Source organism: Lacerta agilis, chromosome 10 (assembly GCF_009819535.1).
Source record: "Lacerta agilis isolate rLacAgi1 chromosome 10, rLacAgi1.pri, whole genome shotgun sequence".
In the NCBI taxonomy this organism is placed as follows: Eukaryota; Metazoa; Chordata; class Lepidosauria; order Squamata; family Lacertidae; genus Lacerta; species Lacerta agilis.
The window spans coordinates 6493734-6514715 of NC_046321.1; the positions used below are offsets into that span (position 1 = coordinate 6493734).

Here is a 20982-nt window from a genome sequence, read left to right on the forward strand (position 1 = left end):
CTGAGCAGCAGACCAGTGGCAGGTGAGGCCAGAGGCAAAGAGGGTGGAGGAATGAATGCAAAACTCGCCTCTGTACAGTTGGCCAGTTTCTACGTACATTCACACACAGCCTGCTCCATCCAAATGAGCAAGAGGCATTTACCAGAGTTCGATCCAGGCAAAATAAACAGGAAAGGGGTGCAATGAAGGGCCAATGAGGAGTGCAAAGAGAGTCCTGAGAGCTAGATATAGCAGCTTGGAGGTCTTGAGCTTCCTCCCCCTGATTTCAATGTTTTGGGTTGTATTCAGCCGAGTCCTGCTCAGAGCAGACTCTGGATGAACCAAAGTTAGTCATATCCAGCAACTTCAATGGGTCTAGTCTGAGAAGAACTAGCACTGGCTACAACCTTTCATCTCTGGATCCATGACTGAAAGCTCTTGTTCTTTGGGGCAGGGTGAGGCCTAAGGAGATATACCCAGTGCAGTATGACCCAACCCTTGCTTTCTTCCCACAGTGGGGAGAGTGGCATGCAGTTGCCCAAGACTTACTGGTTTGAGATTTTTCCTCTGGAAATTGTGAGCAAACAGGTGCTAAAACAGGGATGGGGACCTTTTTTGCAGCACAATTCCCTCCATGGGCAACCTTCTGGAGGTGGACACAAATGCCAATTATGGGTGGAGCCATTACCACAATTCAAGGATACATTTTGACCAGGCAAAGCACTTGAAGGAAAGGATTGGGGCCAGTGGGGAGGGTGGCCTGTGACAAACAGGGTTTGGCTTGAGGAGAGTCCTGATGACCATGTACCAAGAGCAAGAGGGCTGCATTTGGCCTGGAGATGTGCCACCTGCCCCCCTTTTAAAGATATTAAGAACGTATGAAGTGCCCTGCTGGATCAGGCCAATGGCCCATCTTGTCCAACATCCTGTTCTCAGAGGGGCCAAACAGATACCTCTGGGAAGCCCACAAACAGGAATCCCTTGCAGATGACTGCAGTGCCTGGAGACGGGCAGTCAAGTCGTGCATCCACAGTAGTGGCCAAAGGAGGAATAACCGCTGGCAGGACCGCAGAGAGAAGAAACGCCATGGTGCACCTGCAACAGCAAAACCAGACACCTTCGCCTGCCCCAGCAGCAACGAAACATGTCTCTCCCATATTGTTCTCTACAAGCACAGTGGGTGCTATAACTCTCCAACAGTTTGACCACCCCTCAAGGTGTACTGTTCCATTGTCTCCCAAGACAGATGGATGCCAGCGAAAAATAGGAAGCTGTCTTATACCAAGTCAGACCATTGGACCATGTAGCTCAGTGCTGTCCATACTGACTGTGGCTCTTGACGGTTTCAGACGGCATTCTTTCAATGCTCAGTGGGCGGATGCCCTCCCATTAAGTTAAGGTCCTCCCTTCCACAGGCGAGTTTGTATGGGAGAATGTAAAACTTAGGCATCTTAAGGGACATGGGAGCTGGATGCCCACATGCTAAACTTTTGTAACACCCCAGACACAACTTTGTAACTGCAGACATTCCACGGAGGTCAAGGATACCTTCGGCCATCTTTTATTCATCGCGTCTGTTGGCGCTTGAGGTCCCTTCCTCTGTCTCTGAAGTGAGATCAGAGAAGCCAAGATCCAAGGCTGACCTCGGCTCTTTGGTTTCAGAGAAGGACGGCGCAAATTAGCCCCGGAGCCACCGGACTGGACCCTTTTCTTCTTCCTCTCCGTTTGAAGCCCCCTTTGGTGTCAAAGCCTCCTTTTTGGAGTGGCAAATCCTGTGACTTTGGCAGTGTTTGATGAGCTATCCTAGAGCCCTAGGGAAGAGCAGATGTTCCAAGAGGGACCAGCTTGTTAACATGCAGTGGTGTGGCGGAGCTGGGGGGAGGGGGGCACACGGCTGACCTTTGGTTCCTCTCCATGCTGCCAAATCCGCAACACTACTTAGAACTTGATCAGTGCAGCTTAATTGCATTTGTCACAAGCAATAAAACATTTCCATGCAACAAGGAACAGCGTGAAAGGAAGGTACGCAAGGAAGGGAGAGTGAAGCCAGAAAGTTAAGCTGTCACTCATTATTATTATTATTATTATTGGTCACACAGAAAGGCACCACAACCTGTTAAAAAGCCTAGGAAATGGAGGTGATGTCATCGCTTGTGCCCAGGACTTAATTACAAATGATGCCAACTGCGTTACCTGCAATCACATCGTTGATTAATTAAAAATACTTAATTACAAGTTTAGGGTTTTTTCCCATTGGGACTATCAGCACATGGGAAAGAGAGGTTGAGATCTTCCCTCTGCATTGTGATCTTGACAAAAATCACCCCTGCGCTTGCTTCCATTCAGCTTAAGCGGGAAAGCTCCCATTGGCCCCATGGGAGCTTTTCTTCTTCCGATAAAGCCCAAATGCAGTGGTGGAGAAAGCCGATTGTGTGCCGCGGGCAGGGCCAGCAGGCGGTGGAGCCAGCAGCATGCGGGGTGGGGCCAGCAGGGCGCAAGGGGGCAGCACCGACAGACGGGCTTTTGTCCACAATCGGCAGCCAGATTTCCCCAGCGCTGATTGCACCAATACGCCTGTCGGGGGGGGGGGGGGCTGTGCTGCCTGACAGGCATTTTACTGTGATCAGTGCCCAGATTTCTGCAGCGCCGATCGCACAAATACGCCCGCCGGGGGTGCCAGTACTACCCACTGGGCATTTTTGCACGACCGACAGGCGGATTTCCACATTGCCGACCGCGCCAATATGCCCGCCAGCGGTGTGAGCACCGCCACAGTGATCAGCCCGGGGGTGGGATTTGTCACCCCACTTAGACATGACATCCAGGGCATACCGCTCCCCATGCCCCCACCTTGTGACCCCCGTTGCCCAAATGTAGCACGGAATCAGAAGAGGCATTAATCCCATCTTCCAAACTCTCTTACCAACTATATAATGAGCATCTTGAGAGTCATCTCCAGAGAAGACACATGAGCTCCAGAATGGATTCCTAACGTTTGCTGTTGTGGATGCGTTGCCTCTCCAGAATAGGCATGTGCGTTAGGAAAAAGCTGTAGCTCAGTGGCTTTGCATACAGAAGGCTGCAGGTTCAATCCCAGGCAACTCCAACTATGGTTGGGAGAGAGCTCTTCCTCAAACCCCAGAGCGCCTCTGCCTGTCAGTGTAATCCACTGGTCTTCAAGTGGTGGGTCGCAATCAGATCCAAGGTGGGTCGCAACAGGAGCGCTACCACCATGCAAATATATGAGGAAAGGTGTGGAAATGGGTACCCAATTGCATGTTGGAGTTAAAAGTGGCTCCTGGGACTGAAAACAGTTGACAATACCTGGTGTAAAGGTCAAGGTCAAGGACCCCTGGACGGTGAAGTCCACTCAAAGGTGACTGTGGGGTTGTGGCGCTCATCTCGCTTTCAGGCCAAGGGAGCTGGTGTCTGTCCACAGACAGCTTTCCGGATCATATGGCCAGCAGGACTAAACCACTTCTGGTGCACAGAGGACTGTGATGAGTGCCAGAGTGCATGGAAATGGCATTTACCTTCCTGCCGCAGTGGTACCTATTTATATACTTGCGCTGGTGTTCTTTCAAACTGCTAGCTTGGCAGGAGCTGGGACAAAGCAACGGGAGCTCACCCTGTCGCAGGGATTCGAACCGCCAACCTTCCGATCGGCAAGCCCAAGAAGCTCAGTGGTTTAGACCACAGCGCCACCCGTGTCCCACATCTACCTGATGTAGATAATATTGAGTTAGCTGGATCAATGTCCTGATTTAATATGAGGTGGCATATTTCTTTGTTTCATTCTTCCAGATTAGAGTTTGTGCAGTCTTAAGATATAAGATTTTAAAAATTTATTTATAATAAAAAATGCGCCTGCTACTTTCCAGGCAGTGATTTACAGCTGTAAGGATAATGTCAAAACACAACTGCAAATAACTTAGAAAAATACAAAGTAAGCAGAAACAAGAAAGCAATTGTCTATGTCTTACCAGAAGGGGGGGGGGGAATGTTGAAAAATGCTTTGAAGGAAAAGTATATGTGAGATGAGATGCATGAACAGATTGTGATGGGCCAGAGGAGAAGGGGCAAGGATTTATCTCAGGAAAGGTGGAGAACAGAGGGGACAATGGGCAGAGGGAACATCTAGTTAGGACGAAAAGGGGAATATAAAAGCAATAATCAAATAAAGTGAGATGCTTACACTTCCATATGAAGAGGGAAGAAAGGAGGAGTTCAAATATCCCATATCCCATATTTGGCAAGAGAAACATCTGCTTTGGGAACAAGTGTGGTGTAGTGGTTAAGAGCGGTAGACTCGTAATCTGGGGAACCGGGTTCGCGTCCCCGCTCCTCCACATGCAGCTGCTGGGTGACCTTGGGCTAGTCACACTTCTTGAAGTCTCTCAGCCCCACTCACCTCACAGAGTGTTTGTTGTGGGGGAGGAAGGGAAAGGAGAATGTTAGCCGCTTTGAGACTCCTTCGGGTAGTGAAAAGCGGGATATCAAATCCAAACTCTTCTTCTTCTTTCCTTCTGAAAGTGTCCTGGTCTTGCCTACTGATGGACAATGCATGAGTCTCTCTCTCTCTCTCTCTCTCTCTCTCTCTCTCTCTCTCTCTCTCTCTCTCTGCAAGAGGCAGATTCTTTCTTCCATGCCTCTAACATCAGTTACCTTGATCCTGGGAATGCAAGTGACTTCCATTTTATCTGAAGCCAGGCCCGTCTGTTGGGGAATATTTAATTACTCCAATTACCCATTGCCATTCATTTGACGCAAACCATAGGTTCTTCTCTCTGAAGTCAGACCAATGCGGCTTGATAGAGATATGGGTGCGCGGGAACACACCTCCGGTTGGAAGAGCTGATATCACCTCCTAGGTAGTTTGGCACCCTCCCTCATCCTCTTTTTCCACTTGCATGCCAACTGTTGGGTAAGCCCAGTCCCACCTTGGCAAACCTTTGTGCTACATCATGGCGAAAGGGGAAGACCCCCGGCCTCTGGCCTAATGCCTCCCATGAGCCTCTGGTGCCAAAGGAAGTTCCACGCCCCTCCACACCTGAGCAGCTGGAGGAGGTTGCATAATTATGTCGTTCCCCTTAATTGCGTCTGCTGCCTGCAACACATGGACTCATTACAAGCTTTTCATACGCTAAATGATTATTAATGAGCAGGCATCCCGAGCACCGGCAGCGACAGTAAAGTCACCCCACAAGACAATGAGCTCCATGCTGCGGCGAAAAGCGAGGCCACCCTAGAAGACTGCAGAGCTGAAATGAGATGATCACTAATGCAGTTGCTCTTTTGCCTTTTGACGAACTGACAAATGACTGTCTTCTTCTTCTTTGGCGATCACTCGTAGCTGAGTAAGATTGTCTTCCATGAACACGGTCTTAACAGAGAGTCCGTAAGTGACTGTGGAGGCCAATTCTGGACCCACACATCCTTCCACAGGGGGGACATAGGTTTCTGGGCAGGAGTTGATTATGGTGTGGATTTGCCAAGCATGCCTTCCTCTTAGCATGTTTCTCCCTTGCGTCCTGAGTTCGAGCATCTTCAAACTCCACGACACCTTTGGTAAAAGCTGTTCTCCAACTGGAATGCTCGCAGGCCAGTGTTTCACAGTTGTTGGTGTTTATACTACATTTTTAAAGATTTGCCTTAAAAGAGTCTTTAAACCTCTTTTGTTGACCACCAGCATTACGCTTCCCATTTTTTAGTTTGGGATAGAGTAGTTGCTTTGGAAGACGATAATCAGGCATCTGCACAACATGACCAGCCCAACGAAGTTGATATTGAAGAATCATTGCTTCAACACTGGTGATCTTTGCTTCTTCCAGTACACTGGCATTGGTTTACCTGTCTTAAAAAGACTGTGGAGAGCATAGGAGCTAACTCCTAGGGGGTGGGGGTGCTTTGGCCCCCAAAATAAAATATTTGAGGGGGCCGGGTCCCCCCAAAGTTGATGGGCTTTCCCATTCAAATGGTGTGTGTGTGCTGTTGGGGTTCTGGCCAGCAGGCAGGGCAGGCACCCAGGCAAAACGACATATATACCTGTCAGCCCGTTACTCTCTTCTGCATGCTGCTTTGGGGATCCATCAATCTTCTTCCCCAACGTGCTGCTATGACTCATGTCTCGAAGACGTGAGCACACATTGACTTAGCAGAGCTAGGCTCAAGGTGTGAGTACCAAGCTACTTTATTTATGTACAAAACAGGACAAAGGAAAACATGGCGCACGCTCTCTCTTCTTTCTCGGAGAGAATGGAATACGAAAGCACAGCAGAACCGAACAGTGTGAAAACAACATCCGTTCCCATGACTTCCAACAGTGTTGGAATGTAAATACAGACATGTGATGAAACAATCACGTGATTGATTGTGTGGGGCGGGGCTTACTTGGGGCCCCCAAATATTTTATTCAAGTTGGCATCCCTGGAGGAAAGGGAGTGAAAACCAAGGCAAGACAACAACCCCCCCCCCGATCCCATCCCCACCACTGCTAACCCATAGCTTCTTGGAATGTCTGCTGGGGGGGGGGGGAACAGCTTCCTAGAATGCATCAGAACTTCATGGTATCATTAATGGCTTCCTCCCATTTTTAGGAAGTAGGGGATTTCCCCTTCCCCTTCCCCTTCCTTTGTATGCAATTGCAGTGATACAGTTAACCAAGTCAACGTGATGATGATGATGATGATACTCCACCTTTTCCCCTGACATGGACTCAAGGTGGCTTACAGTTAAAAATAAGAACAGCTAAAAACATTTTTTTAAAAACAAAAACAAAACAAAAACAAACTATCATTACAAATATTTGGAATAGTCTGCGGCAGAGATAAGTCGAGCATCAGAGGCAGGAGCTGAAGCAGGCAAAGGAGAGGAGGGAGATTAAGGGGCAGAGATGAGTCTGGATGGTGAAGGGTCATGGGTGTCTCCCGCTCCTGCTGGGACAAGCTCCCCTCCCCCTCTGTCTTCCAGCACCAGGAGAGGCATGAAGCGGGAGGAGCAAAGGCAGGCACACAGGTACAGTCTTCAATTGCTTGGAAGGAGGCCTGGAGAGGAGGAGGCATAGATGACCAGGGGGAAGTGGGGACATTTAGTCTCGGCGAGTGATTTCGTGGAGTAAGACGTGCAGGGAATGAGCTGCTGTGATCGTTAGACCTGGAACTCAAGAGGATTGTGTTCTTGCTAATCAAGAGTTAACTCCAGATTTGACTGTTTGATTTACTGCGACAGATTTGAACCCAGATCCAAATCTCAAAGTGGACAGGTGACAAAGCAGCAGGAAGAGGAGAGAAAAGGCCTTTGAGAAAAGAGGGGTAGAGGCAGAAGTGTGTGTTTGACGTGGAGTTAAGGGTTCCATTGGGTTGTTTGCTGCCTCCTTCAGGATGCTGGCGTATTACACGCAAGTGTGCAGAACGGCACATGCACCAACCGACTCTGCTGGAGGTCTTTGACTGCAGCTTACCAGGCCTTCAGGAGCCAGAGAGAAGCAGGGAGAGTCAATTAGACAAAAGCAGACATTGGATCTGTCAGATCCACCAACATTTTCCCTAACCCCTCCTTCTCTACAGATGGGTGACAGGTCTGGCGTAATAGAGGTATCTCCGCTCCTCCGACGGGGAACAGGCACCAAGAGCCATAGCTCTGCAAATTAAACTGTCATTCCATCCCGCACAACGTCCAAACCTGATATCTGGAGTGCTTCACAAGTGCTGCCTCTGTCTGTCTGTCACCCAGCCGCACAGGAGCACCTGGGCTGTGACAGGGGAAGAGGCGATGAGAACGAGGAGCGAAGGTGACGGGGGGGGGGTGCCAGAGTCTGACATAGAATCACAGAACTGTAGAGTTACAAGGGACCCAAAGGGTCATCTGGTCCGACCCCCTGCAATGCAGGAGTCCCATCTGTGAGGGCTTGCTGCGGGCACCTTTAAATGGCTGGTAGCCTGGGCTCTGAATTGCTACTCTTTTGCACAGGATGTCAAGGATGGATTCGGTAATAAAGGAAGCAGATCTCAGTTGACAGTGAAGATAACTCTTTATTCATACAACTCTTCCTAGTGGCCTCAGTAACTCTTCCCAGTAGATCTTGCCCCTATGCAGCAATTGCCGGGACTGAAAGTCTCTGCTTTCCAACTCCCCTAAGGCTCCTCCTCTCCCGGATTTTTCTGCGCATCTCTGACCTCTGTTCTGCTCTACTTATTACTCTGCAAGTTCACAGAGACTAGCGGGAAGGGGGAGATTCTTCAGCAGTTCCTTGACTGCCCCCTCTGCTTCAGCCTCAGAGTCCGTACTGCTCCCTGTCACAGGCTCTTCCTGCTCACTAAACCCTGTTGCCCTTCCAGCATCCAGCCCCTCTTCCCAGTCTTCTCCCTCCGACCTCTCCCCGGTGTCCCACCACCAATACCCTGGCTCCAAGCCTTCCCTCCTCTGCATCCAGCCAGTCCCTGACACATGATCACTTGGCAGGTCAGCAATTAGCCATAATCAATGAGTAATCATTGCGCCTCGGATTAACCTTGGGTTCGCTGACCCCACGAGAGAGTGTTTGGTGCATTGTGCCCTCCCCTTCCCCTCCAGAATGTGGCTGGTTTTCTGGGGTTAGCGTGGGACGGGATTGAGAGTAAGGAGGGAGAACAGGACAGGCCTCAGGACCTGGGGGAAGCAGTCAGGAGATGGGGTGGGGACAGAAACCCAGCTGGAAGGGAAGGGTGGGGCCAGAGGAGGAAGTCAAGGGGAACATTGTGCAAAAGAGGGTCGATTCAACGGAGGTCTCAGTAAGCCCAATGATGAGCATGATGAGCTACTGTGCTTGATGGCGGATGTCAGATGTGGGATGCAAATCCTTCCTCTTATGCGAGTCCAGCTTTCTTCCTTCACCACGAAGATAACAGGGCTTCGCTATCCCAAGCATCGCTCAGAAAAGCAGTTTGCACGGCCCACTAGGGAAGATAACAAAACAACAAAATCGAAAACCGTAACAATTAATTGCACTTTTATTCGAAATCCGGTTGAAACCATTTAGCTGAATTAATTCAGCAAAGCTGATGAACTCGATCTAGCCATTTGCATCTCCAGCACCAGCACCCTGCCGCCCCTTGCCTCTTAACACCCCCTAGGCAATCCCACCCACTCCAGAGGTGGGTACTGCCAACTTTGGGAACCACTGCCCAAAAGTGTGTTCCATCATTTCTCCCCCAGAAAAAGCGTGTCGTTGCCTCTTTTGTTTTTTGCCTAGCGTAATCCCAGCGCCTGCTCTCCTCTTCAGCTCTGCGGGAGGGCACACATGAAATATTTATAAAGAGCGTGACTGCCTTTCGGCAGACTCCTTTCGGGAACTATAAATCCATCTCCCCGTTGCCTAGAACCACACACACCAGCTGCTCATGTGTTCAGTTTCCGGCATGCGCTAAGTTCACTCTCAACCGCTCGTCTGCTTGATGAGCAGCTGGAAAACTTCAGCAAACTCAGAGGAAAGCAGGACTGAGCTCAAATGGATGCTCTGTTGTTTCGCTGGCACCCGTGGCCTCAGCTGCTTTCTCCTTGGCTGCTGTCATTCAGACACTGCCGGGCACAGCTGTCAGGCGGCGAGGGCATTTATTCTGGGCATGTGCCCGATTTCCCCCTGCGGGGCTGGATCTTGACAAGGCCCTTTGATTATCTGCCCGACACAAAATGTCTATGTTGGCATCCGTGGGCATCGACAGCAGTGCTCGTGCAGTTGGGTCAGGGCAGTTTGGGGTCTGACTAGGCAGACACGAATGGTACCCTCTGTTGGCATGACCAGTCAGAGGGAATGGCGACCAGCAGGCAGGGCTGGAGATGAGAGCTGGATTTGTTTCATCGTCCAATTCCACAGCATCGGCACAGATCAAGGTGCTGGAAAAATTCCCCTACAAAGAAAGGTTGAAATATTTGGGAATTTTTAGTTTGTTTTAAAAAATAATGATAAGTAAGGAGGATGTATCAGATCATGCTTAGTGTGGAGAAATGTAGACAGGGAGACGTTTTTCTCACACTCTCATAATATTAGTAGACCCTGTATACCTGAAGGGTCATGGGCGACGCTGTGGTCTAAACCACCGAGGCTCTTGGGCTTGCTGATCGGAAGGTCGGCGGTTCAAATCCCCGCAACAGGGTGAGCTCCTATCGCTCTGTCCCAGCTCCTGCCAACCTAGCAGTTCGAAAGCACGCCGGTGCAAGTAGATATATAGGCACCGCTGCGGCAGGAGGGTAAATGGCATTTCCGTGCAATCTGGTTTGTGTCACATTGTTGCATTGGGCCAGAAGCGGTTTAGTCATGCTGGCCACATGACCCGGAAAGCTGTCTGTGGACAAAAGCCAGCTCCCTTGGCCTGAAAGCGAGATGAACGCCACAAACCCATAGTCACCTTTGACTGGGCTTAACCGTCCGGGCTCCTTTACTTTTTTACTGAAGGAGCATCTCTACCCCCATCGTTCGGCACAGACACTGAAGTCCAACTCTGAGGGCCTTCCAATGGTTCCCTCACTGCAAGAAGTGAAGCTGCAGAGAACTATTTTGTGTCCCTACAGCCTCCAACTCTGTGTCCAGGTCGCTGCTAGATTCAAGGGACATGCGGCTTCTGGTTTCTGGCACGATGTCTCAACAATCTGCTTCATGGGCGGGCAGCCGCATTGTCATTTGCTGCATTGGTGTCCCACCTTTCCTTCCCAGTGACTCAAGGTGGCATACACAGTCTGCCCCCCCCCCCATTTAACCCCCAGAACAGCAACCCTGTGAGATAGAAATATATATATAAATAAAAAATGTCCAGTAGCACCTTAGAGACCAACTAAGTTTGTTCTTGGTATAAGCTTTCGTGTGCATGCACAGGAAAGCTCATACCAAGAATAAACATAGTTGGTCTCTAAGGTGCTACTGGACTATTTATTGTTGTTGTTGTTCAGTCGTTCAGTCATGTCCGACTCTTCGTGACCCCATGGACCAGAGCACGCCAGGCACGCTTATCCTTCACTGCCTCCCGCAGTTTGGTCAGACTCATGCTAGTCACTTCGAGAACACTGTCCAACCATCTCATCCTCTGTCGTCCCCTTCTCCTTGTGCCCTCCATCTTTCCCAACATCAGGGTCTTTTCCAGGGAGCCTTCTCTTCTCATGAGGTGGCTATTTATATACAGGTGAAACTCGAAAATATAGAATATTGTGGAAAGGTTCATTTCTTTCAGTAATTCAACTTAAAAAGTGAAGCTAATATATGAGATAGACTCATGACATGCAAAGCGAGATATGTCAAGCCTTTATTTGTTATAATTGTGGTGATTATGGCATACAGCTGATGAGAACCCCAAATTAACAATTTCAACTTTGGGGTTCTCATCAGCCGTACGCCATAATCACCACAATTATAACAAGCCAAGGCTTGACATGTCTCGCTTTGCACGTCATGAGTCTATCTCATATATTAAACTCCAGTAGCTAATGAAAAAAAATTGCTTACATAAATGGACTTTTCCACGATACTCTAATTTTTCGAGTTTCACCTGTATATGTATTTTGACTGCCTCAGACCAACATGGCTACCTACCTGAACCTGTGAGATAGGTTAGGCTGAGAGTCAGCGGCTATCCCCCAAGATCACCTAGTGAGCTTCTCGGCTGAGTGGGGATTACCTGAACCCTGGCTTCTCCCAGGTCCTTCCTCAACCTCGGCTCTCCAGATGTTTTTGGCCTACAATTCCCATGATCCCTAGCTAACAGGGACCAGTGGTCAGGGATGATGGGAATTGTAGTCTCAAAACACCTGGAGGGCCAAGGTGGAGGAAGCCTGTCCTAGTAGGACACTCTTAACCACACCAGCCACTGCTGCTCTTAACTCCAGTAGGTCCCCCAGAACTTGGTTTCCCTCTGCCTCCAGCTCCATCTTCCCTTTCCTGCGGCAGCCCAGATTAAAGAGGTCCCCCTTGCCTTGCCTGCATCCCCGCTCTCTGCAATGCCGGCACCCGCTTCCCTTCCCTTTTCTGCCCCAGGAGATTTGGTTGCTGAACTCAGCAGGTGGCTGCGGCGCCATCGACGAGGCACCTGTCAGCTATTTTGGCTCCTTCTCCTTCTCCGTTTCCCCTAATTATAAAATCGCGGCGGCGCTGGCGTTAGGGGCCTTTTTTCCGGGCATGTGTGTGCGCGCACCACTGTGTTGAGGGGTGCATGCGCGCGAAATGTCAAATTGGAGAAATTAAAAATGTAAATGACGGAGCCTAATTAACCAGTTGACAGCGGAGCACAGCTGCCGGTGACAGTGACTGATTACCTTCCGCAAATCTTGTCCTCGAAGGCCTGCCATACTTGGGGGGGGGGGGTTGTGTGTGGAGGGGACGGAGGGAGGGAGGGAGGGAAGGAGGGCATCCAAAATAGCAACTGCCTTAAAGTGACAACCTCTTGCCATACGCAAACATTTTGCACTGTATATGGGACTGTGCCAGGCCCAGCTTGGGTTCCGGGAAGCCATTTCAGAGCCCTAGACCTGGATGGTGGTGTTTTCAAATTCAGAGTCACTGGTGTTCATTGCTGGAGCCTGAAGTCTAGTTAGCAGTGGCAGCTGGTCTATTAGCTTAAGTGGGGTGTGGCCCTACCAACTGCAACCAGGCTTTGCATTCACAGAAACCCCAAAACAAGAACAGAAATGCAATTGTGGAAGGATGGCTGGATTGCTGGCTTTCAGAGTTCTGCCCCGACCACTCACCTCAGGCTCAGAGTTACCAAGTCACAGTGTTACAGAGACAGTATGTAGAAGGGCCACAAGGGCCATCCAGTCCAACCCCCTGCCAAGCAGGAAACAACATCAAAGCATTCCTGACAGATGGCTGTCAAGCCTCCGCTTCAAGACCTCCAAAGAAGGAGACTCCACCACACTCCTTGGCAGCAAATTCCACTGTTGAACAGCTCTCACTGTCTGGAAGTTCTTCCTAATGTTTAGGTAGAATCTTCTTTCTTGTAGTTTGAATCCATTGCCCCGTGTCCGCTTCTCTGGAGCAGCAGAAAACAAACTTTCACCCTCCTTTATATGACATCCTTTTATATATTTGAACATGGCTATCATATCACCCCTTAACCTTCTCTTCTCCAGGCTAAACAAACCCAGCTCCCTAAGCTGTTCCTCATAAGGCATTGTTTCCAGGCCTTTGACCATTTTGGTTGCCCTCTTCTGGACACGTTCCAGCTTGTCAGTATCCTTCTTGAACTGTGGACAGATGTACATCTGTCCTTTATTTTATTTCATTTTAGAATTCACAACTACATTTCAAAACCACAAGCCTTTGCAAAGTGACTTGAAATATTAAACCGGCACTACAGTGGTACCTTGGGTTACAGATGCTTCAGGTTACAGACCTGTAACCTGAAATTTACTATCCCAGAAATAGTACCTCGGGTTAAGAACTTTGCTTCAGGATGAGAACAGAAATTGTGCAGCAGTGGCACGGCAGCAGTGGGAGGCCCCATTAGCTAAAGTGGTACCTCCAGTTAAGAACGGTTTCAGTTTAAGTACGGACCTCCGGAACGAATTAAGTTCTTAACCAGAGGTACCCCTGTATAGCAGTGGAATTCTGTTGACATAAATGCAGTTAAAAGGAATGCAAACTCAGTACAGTCTCAGGTAGGTAGCCGTGTTGGTCTGCCATAGTCAAAACAAAATAAAATAAAAAAAATCTTTCCAGTAGCACCTTAGAGACCAGCTAAGTTTGTTCTTGGTATGAGCTTTCGTGTGCATGCACACTTCTTCAGATACACTGAAACGGAAGTCACCAGACCCTATATATAGTGAAGAGGGTGGGGAGGGGTATTACTCAGAAGGCTGGTGGGAATGGGTGATCAGCTGATAGGTGTGGAAAACCTGTTGACGACTGTTAATGACTGCAATTGGTCTTGCAGGAAAAGGCAAGGGGTGAGATGGCTAAAGATAGCTTTGTCATGTACAGTGGTACCTCGACTTACGAATTACTCGACATACGAATTTTTTGACTTACGAATGAAAAAAGTGTCCGCACGCCTACGAATTTTTCGACATCTGAAGGACATCCGTTGGCAGTTTTAGATGGGGTTTACTCGACATACGAAGTTTAGATGCGGTTTACTCGACTTACAAAGTTTAGATGGGGTTTACTCGACTTATGAAGTTTAGATGCGGTTTACTCGACTTACAAATTTTTCCGATTTTTTTGTTTCCAATGCATTCCTATGGGGAATTCACTTTTTTCGACTTACGAATTTTTGACCTACGAATGTGCATTCGGAACGGATTAAATTTGTAAGTTGAGGTACCACTGTATAATGAGATAAGAATCCAATGTCTTTGTTCAGACCAGATCTGAATTCACCAAAAACCCGAAAGTAAGTGTTCTGGTTTTCAAACTTTTTTGGAAGCCGAACGTCCAATGTGGCTTCCGCTCGAGTGCAGGAAGCTCCTGCAGCCAATAGGAAGCCTCACCTTGGTTTTTGAACGGTTTCGGGAATCAAACGGACTTCCAGAACAGATTACATTCAACAACCAAGGTATGACTGTATAGTAAGCAATTCCCCTGTAGTGGCAGCCACTGAAAACAATCGTTCACTAAAGCAAGGTTTTTGTAAAAGCCCTTTCAAAACAAGAAGGTCTGCAGAGCGCACCTGAAAAGGGGGTTTGGTAGATCTCCCCAGGGAATGAGTTCCACGGTCATGGGGCCAGTGCTAAGAAGGCCCCATCTCTAGTTCTTGCCAATTGAAATTTTTGGATCTTTTCGGCTTATTGGTAGAACTCACTCCGGCACAACACTTAAACGGCCTCTCTGATCCCCACCAGGTACTACTCAGATATCGGCAAGATGCCAGCTATCAGCGACCAGGACATGAACGCCTACCTGGCTGAGCAATCCCGCATGCACATGAATGAATTCAACACAATGAGCTCCCTCTCAGAGATCTACTCCTACGTGGGCAAGTACAACGAAGAGGTGAGATGGGCTTGGGGCAGGGAGGAAATCATGGCTGCCACGAGGGGCGGACGGATCTGTCGATTTTGGTTCTAATTGTTACTAAAAAAAATTACATTTCTGCATTTTTTTTAATTAAAAAAATTCCTCTTGAAAATTCTTCTAGCATTTTAATGTGATCCCATCCCCCAAAAATAAGCAACTTTCGGTGTGCAGTTTTGAGCAGCATTCACACTTCTGCAAACCGTTTCTGCTAACATATTGTCATTTATAATGTTCACTAATATTTTCATTCTTATGCACATTTTCCTCCCAATATATGCACCTCTGTAAACATTGTCAGGTTCTGTAAACATTACAGAATTCGGTAGGCTGGGTGTATTCCAGTCCGCATATTTTTTGAGAAGGTACAATTCCGACAGATTCAGCTTTAAACATGAACTGAATTGAACTTGCCATGCCTCTGGATTTTTCACAGTGCCCCGTGGCTTGTGGGTTGAAAGGGCAGCAGCCTCAGACCTCCAGGACACATTTTATTTCATGCAACGTCTACTGTGAATAATGTATATGCCTGAAACTCCCGTGTCTGACAGCGAAACTTTTAAGTTATTGAGGTGATGGGGAACCTGTGGCACTCCAGATGTTGTTGAATGGCAGCTCCCACCATCCCCGCCCATTGGTCATGCTGGCTGGGGCTGATGACAGCTGAAGACCCACAACATCTGGATGCCTCCCTACAGGTTCTCCATCCCTGAATTGGGGTCTGGGGAGGCCTGGCTCTGTGGCCATTCATAACCTCCAAAAAGTTAAATCCCAAAACTGGGATGAGAGTCTTCCTAATTATGTTCCCGCATGAGTCTTATGACCCATGCGAGATTATGGAGCCCAAAAGATGAGTGTTTTGGGGTACCGCGCAAGATCTTGGCCCCCAAAAAGCAGTTTTTCGAGGCAAGATCTCAGTGCAAAATTGCACAAGATCATAGCGCCCAAAATGGCCTCTCACGGGGGGGAGGATGTCGCAGGATGTCCCATTTTTTCCACTTACAGGTAGGTAGCCGTGTTGGTCTGCCATAGTAAAAAAATAAAATCCTTCTAGTAGCACCTTAGAGACCAACTAAGTTTGTTCTTGGTATGAGCTTTTGTGTGCGTGCACACTGTGTATCTGAAGAAGTGTGCATGCACACAAAAGCTCATACCAAGAACAAACTTAGTTGGTCTCTAAGGTGCTGCTGGAATAATTTTTTTTTAAAAAAAAATATTTTGTTTTGTCCATTTTTTCCACGACATTTTTAAGGTCTTGGCCATGTAATGTGGCATTTCAAGCAGCGCTGCGTGTGTTTGCTGCAGTTCCCCACAAGCACAGAGGAATTTAACATGGAACGTGGCCTACTGGCTGCAGAATCCAACTTCCTGAGAATCTCAGCTTTTCATTGTCGTTGAAAGCAAAATTTTAACCTTTCCGGCTCCAAAGATTTCCTCACCTCTTGGAACCTCAGAAGTCAGGAATGTTGCTGAGTAGGATTTCCAATAAGATGGACGGGCAGGGGGAAGACTTCAGTGCTCTGCGGAGTTCCTTGGCTAGAAACAGCAGCATCTGTTCTGCAAAAATGCTTTTTAAAATGGTGGGGGGGGATGCAAATTTGCACTTCTGTGGCTTTGCACAACAGAAGCCCCGCAGCTGGGGCACAGGCCCCGATCCAGACGCCTCTGCGGCACCAGAGTGTGCATATGCCCCGCTCCATGACGCCATGCTGGCAACCCACATTCTGGGGCCCAAGTTGGCCATGCTGCTGGGCATGATGGGAGTTGGAGTCCAACTACACCTGGAGGCAACAGGTTACCCACTCCTGTCTTATAGCAATGCCCCTGCTCATGCCAGGCTTGATTGTTCTCCTGCTTCAGAGGTGGAGGGTTGCTAATTTCGTTTGACATGACCAGCTTCGACCATTAAGATGTCTCTCTTCTGCCTCTCTTCCCTAGGACCCTCGTACTTATGGGACTGCCTCGCCTGGTATGTCCTGCAGAGGATCTAAGGTCCATGAATAATAATAGCTTAAGGGTCCCAGGTCCTAAAGAAGCCAGATTATCCTTTACTAGGGCCAGGGCCTTTTCAGTGATGGCTCCAACCTGGTGGAATGCTCTATCCCACGAGACTAGGGCCCTGCAGGACTTGATCTCCTTCCACAGTGCCTGTAAGACAGAGCTATTCCACCCGGTCTTCAATTTAGCCTGATCCTCCATTCCTTTTCCCCTTCCCTTTTTCTATGAAGAAACCCTACTGAGACCCCACATTTAAACTCTTCCCTGGTCTCCTTGCTGGCCCTAGCAGGACTAACTTGGCTAGATAGCCCTGGCAGTGATACATTTATGTTGTACAGTGGTGCCCTGCTAGACGAAAATAATTTGTCCTGCAAAAATTTTCGTCTAGCGGGTTTTTTGTCTAGCGAAGCGGCAATGCAAGCCGCGTTTTTGCTAGACAAAAAAAAAAAGACGAAAAATTTTCGTCTTGCGAGGCAGCCCCATAGACTTTTTCGTCTTGCGGGGCTGCCTTCCGCTAGACGAATGCGTTCGTCTAGCAAGTTTTTCGTCTAGCGAAGCATTCGTCTAGCGGGGCACCACTGTACTTTATACTGTTTTTAAGCTGTTTTTAAAGTCATTTTTAATCAATGTTTTATATTTGTTGTTAGCCGCCCTGAGCCCGGTTTTTAAATCGGGAAGGGTGGGGTATAAATAAAAAATTATTATTATTATTATTATTGTTATTATTATTATTATTACCCAGATCCTTGGAGCCCTTGATCAAGATGACCAGGCCGGGAAGCAAAAGCTGGCCTACAAACTTGAACAAGTTATAACCCTCATGAGCATAGACAGCTGAGAACTGCCCTACCAGGGGACTCCCTGGAAGGGATTTGAAACAAACATACAAACAAAACCAAGCCGTGCCTCAGTCAAGGACATCCTCTTTACCAAGTGCAAGTTTCTGATTGGCCGCCGAGCGGAGTCACCTGAAACACCTCTCGACTCCTCGAAGGCTCGCCCGCCAAACCTATGGACGCCAAGCAACTAGGCCTCAAGGACTTGAGGGACGTCTCTGCGGAGGAATCCCTAGTGTGGGCACCATAGAGGTGGAGCTCCCTCGTCCACAGATCCCCCACCCGCCTTCTCCCCGGAGCATATCGTTCATATCATCCGTTAACTAAAAGAGTGGACCGCCCTTGGTTCGCCTCTGTCGATGCTGCTTTTACCGGCTCCCTGCGGGCTCGGAACCGTGGAGCGGGAAACTGAACTCAGTGTTATTTGGAAGCTGCGCCCAGGCAGGACTTTCGCTCTCTTGCCTCTGGGGACCCCGACAGAGTGGGAACGAACTTGGTTTTTTCCTCCCACCCAGCAGTGCTGCCGCTCCCCAGTCTTCAACCTACAGGGGAGGATCCCAGTGACTTTTAACCCCCCCCTCCTCCTTGGGACTGGCATGGCAGAGGGGTCCGTGTGCCCTGTGAGCTAACCGTGTTGTCAGCTGCTCTTCTGGGATTGGGTGGGTGGAGGAAGGAGGGAAAACCACCCATTCCCCGCTCCACAATTTTCATCCATCCATCTACTTTTGTTTTTATGGGTTATCCTCATTTTCAACCTGTGCCCCGTTGACTGTGAAACTAAAAGGCAGCCACATACAAGCACACACCTTTCTTTACCTGAAACAGCACCTGTCTCTTCTTCTTTTTGCTTTAGATGCATCTCAGTGGGGGCGTTTATATCCCTTCCTAAACCAGCGCGGCTTCAGGTTGTGCAGTGAGGCACTCTCGCCGTTGCAACCGGAAGCAGTCCCCTCCCTCGCTTTTTTTGTACGATCCCAGACTGCAACTTTCTGTACCTTTCCGGCTAACCATCCCAAACAATAGAGCACAAAAATAAATAACAACTAGCCTTTGATCTAGACACAGCACAGAGTTAAACCCAGAAATAAGTACCAGCATTATGGAGATGACAAGAGGCTGCATCCCAGGATTGGGGTAGGGTTGGGTAAGAAAAGAGGGCCCCTCCTAAGCCCATTTCTTCTTTCTTTAGTGGTAGCAACAGACCTAATGGATGTTCAAAAACAGGAGGGAGTGTTTATCATTTGCAGGGATGATTGGCTGGGGCAGTGTAGCCTGTGCAATTCTTTTGCCCGCAAAATTGCAATTGGAACTGGATTGATTTGGCTTCTTCTTCTTCTTCTTCTTCTTCTTCTTCTTCTTCTTCTTCTTCTGTTAGATGCATTCATGTATTCGTGTAAACACATTCCAACCAGAGCAAAGCAACTTTGCATTGCATTTATTTTAATGACAGAATTCGGCCATGCTATCTTGTTGAAAATCAATGAGACTCAAAGGCTTCCCTCCTGACTGGGCCATGTCCCAAATTTGGAAAGCAGGAACTAAATCCTGGTCCAGAGCTTTTTTTTTTTGCACACTTAAACACAGCCCCTCACACGTTTCCAAAGTACAGAATCAAAACGCACACTTCTGACGTTGGCATCTACCTGCTGAAGCTTGATGGATCCAATCCACTGTACTGTACTGGAGACCATTGAAATAAATAAATAAATAAATGGGCTCCAGCTTTCTTTAAGCCTGTGCTGAGTCATCATGACACATATTTAGCATCAATTTTGGGTCTTTCTCCAGTGCTCTTTGGAGAGTAGAAAAACAAAACCCGAGTTCCATTGATGAAATTTGCATCCCTTCAAAATTAGCATCCATTGTTAAACTCAACGGTGTTGTTAGTTTTTGATCTGAATGGATTTCTATTTTGGCACCGACACAAATTCGTTTTGCCTGAAATAAGAGGTGAGCAAAATATAAGCAGAATCTACCTGTGTCACAGTGACATGGAGACCTGCCTTACAGCAGGTCAGACTGTTTATCCCCATGTTGTTTACACTGATCTGCAGCAGCTTGCTGGGGTTTCAGACAGAGAGAGGCTTTTCCCCTCACCTGCTGCTCACTTGGGTTGTTCCCCCCCCCCCAGCTGCACGTGTCAGGAATTGAACTTGCAACCTTCTGCATGCAAAGCATGGGCTCTGCTGCTGAGTAATGGTCCACCTTGAAGTCTAGATCCCGTAATGGCAGTTATGAGTCGCTCTGCAACACCAGACATTGACACTACCTCCCTGGAGTAAATATTTTGCAAAGTAGGCAATCTTATACCAATGCTCAAAAGCACCGTATAGCAAAAGGCGTTAATTCCATTGGTCCATTTCCCAGCGAAAGGCTCAGCAACAAGGTGTAATTCCAAAACTCCTGGGCTATGGGCAATCATGACACAGTTCACTTCAGCACTCCTCTGCCTTGTTCCTGGGCTGCCCAACCTCACTGTGATATCAGAGCTGGTCATTCGATGGCTGGTCATTCGGAGGCGAGGCCGACAGAGAGGTCAGAGGTTAAGGATGGGCGTGTACGACCAGGACAAGCTGCAGAAGCACTCAATCTTCTTTCTCCTATTTTTCACTGTGAAATAACCATGCATCGGGTCACTTCGACTTCAATATGACGCAGACCCTACCCATCACAACTGTGCTGTGAACATGTTTGCGAGGATTAAAAGGAGATCAAAAAGTCCCATTCCCCACCACCACCACCTTGTGCAGCCACGGAGCTTAGGGGTTTTTTTTTTTTAACGTGGCCCAGCAGTCGTTTGCTTGCATGCATGCCTCCATTCATTCCATCTCCAGTTCTTTTGGCCTCGAGTCAGCTAACATTGGTGTGCAGTACAGGATTAACCACTAGGCTATGTCAGCTTAAAAAGAAGTTCCCAGGCAAATGGGCAAACGGCTTCTGTTATATTTACGTATCTTAGAGTGCCTCTGGATGGCGAATGATTCCATCCTGCTTCTTGGTTCTTTAGAAATTCCCCGTCCTTTACATTTCCCTTATCCCACGGCAGGTGTGAAATGAACCTGTCCTTCTTAGTGCAGGAATTTAAGTTACTGGCTGATACTGGTCGGAGGAGCAGAATCATGGTGCCTGGTATGTTGCAGTGGGGGAAGATGGGACCTCCGCAATTTCTTCTGCGCGGTTGTGCGGGTACGGGAG

At 48.4% G+C, this 20982-nt stretch overlaps 1 protein-coding gene across 1 annotated transcript in view; it reads left to right on the forward strand.

The window, feature by feature from the left end:
• PLXNA4 (plexin A4) overlaps positions 1 to 18038 on the forward strand; it is a 535577-nt gene extending 517539 nt beyond the window's left edge. Inside the window, 2 exon segments of the mRNA XM_033162012.1 lie at positions 14782 to 14932; positions 17694 to 18038. Coding sequence (XP_033017903.1) covers positions 14782 to 14932; positions 17694 to 17789 — 247 coding nt within the window. The 3' untranslated portion in view covers positions 17790 to 18038.
• Positions 18039 to 20982: the final 2944 nt, after the last annotated feature.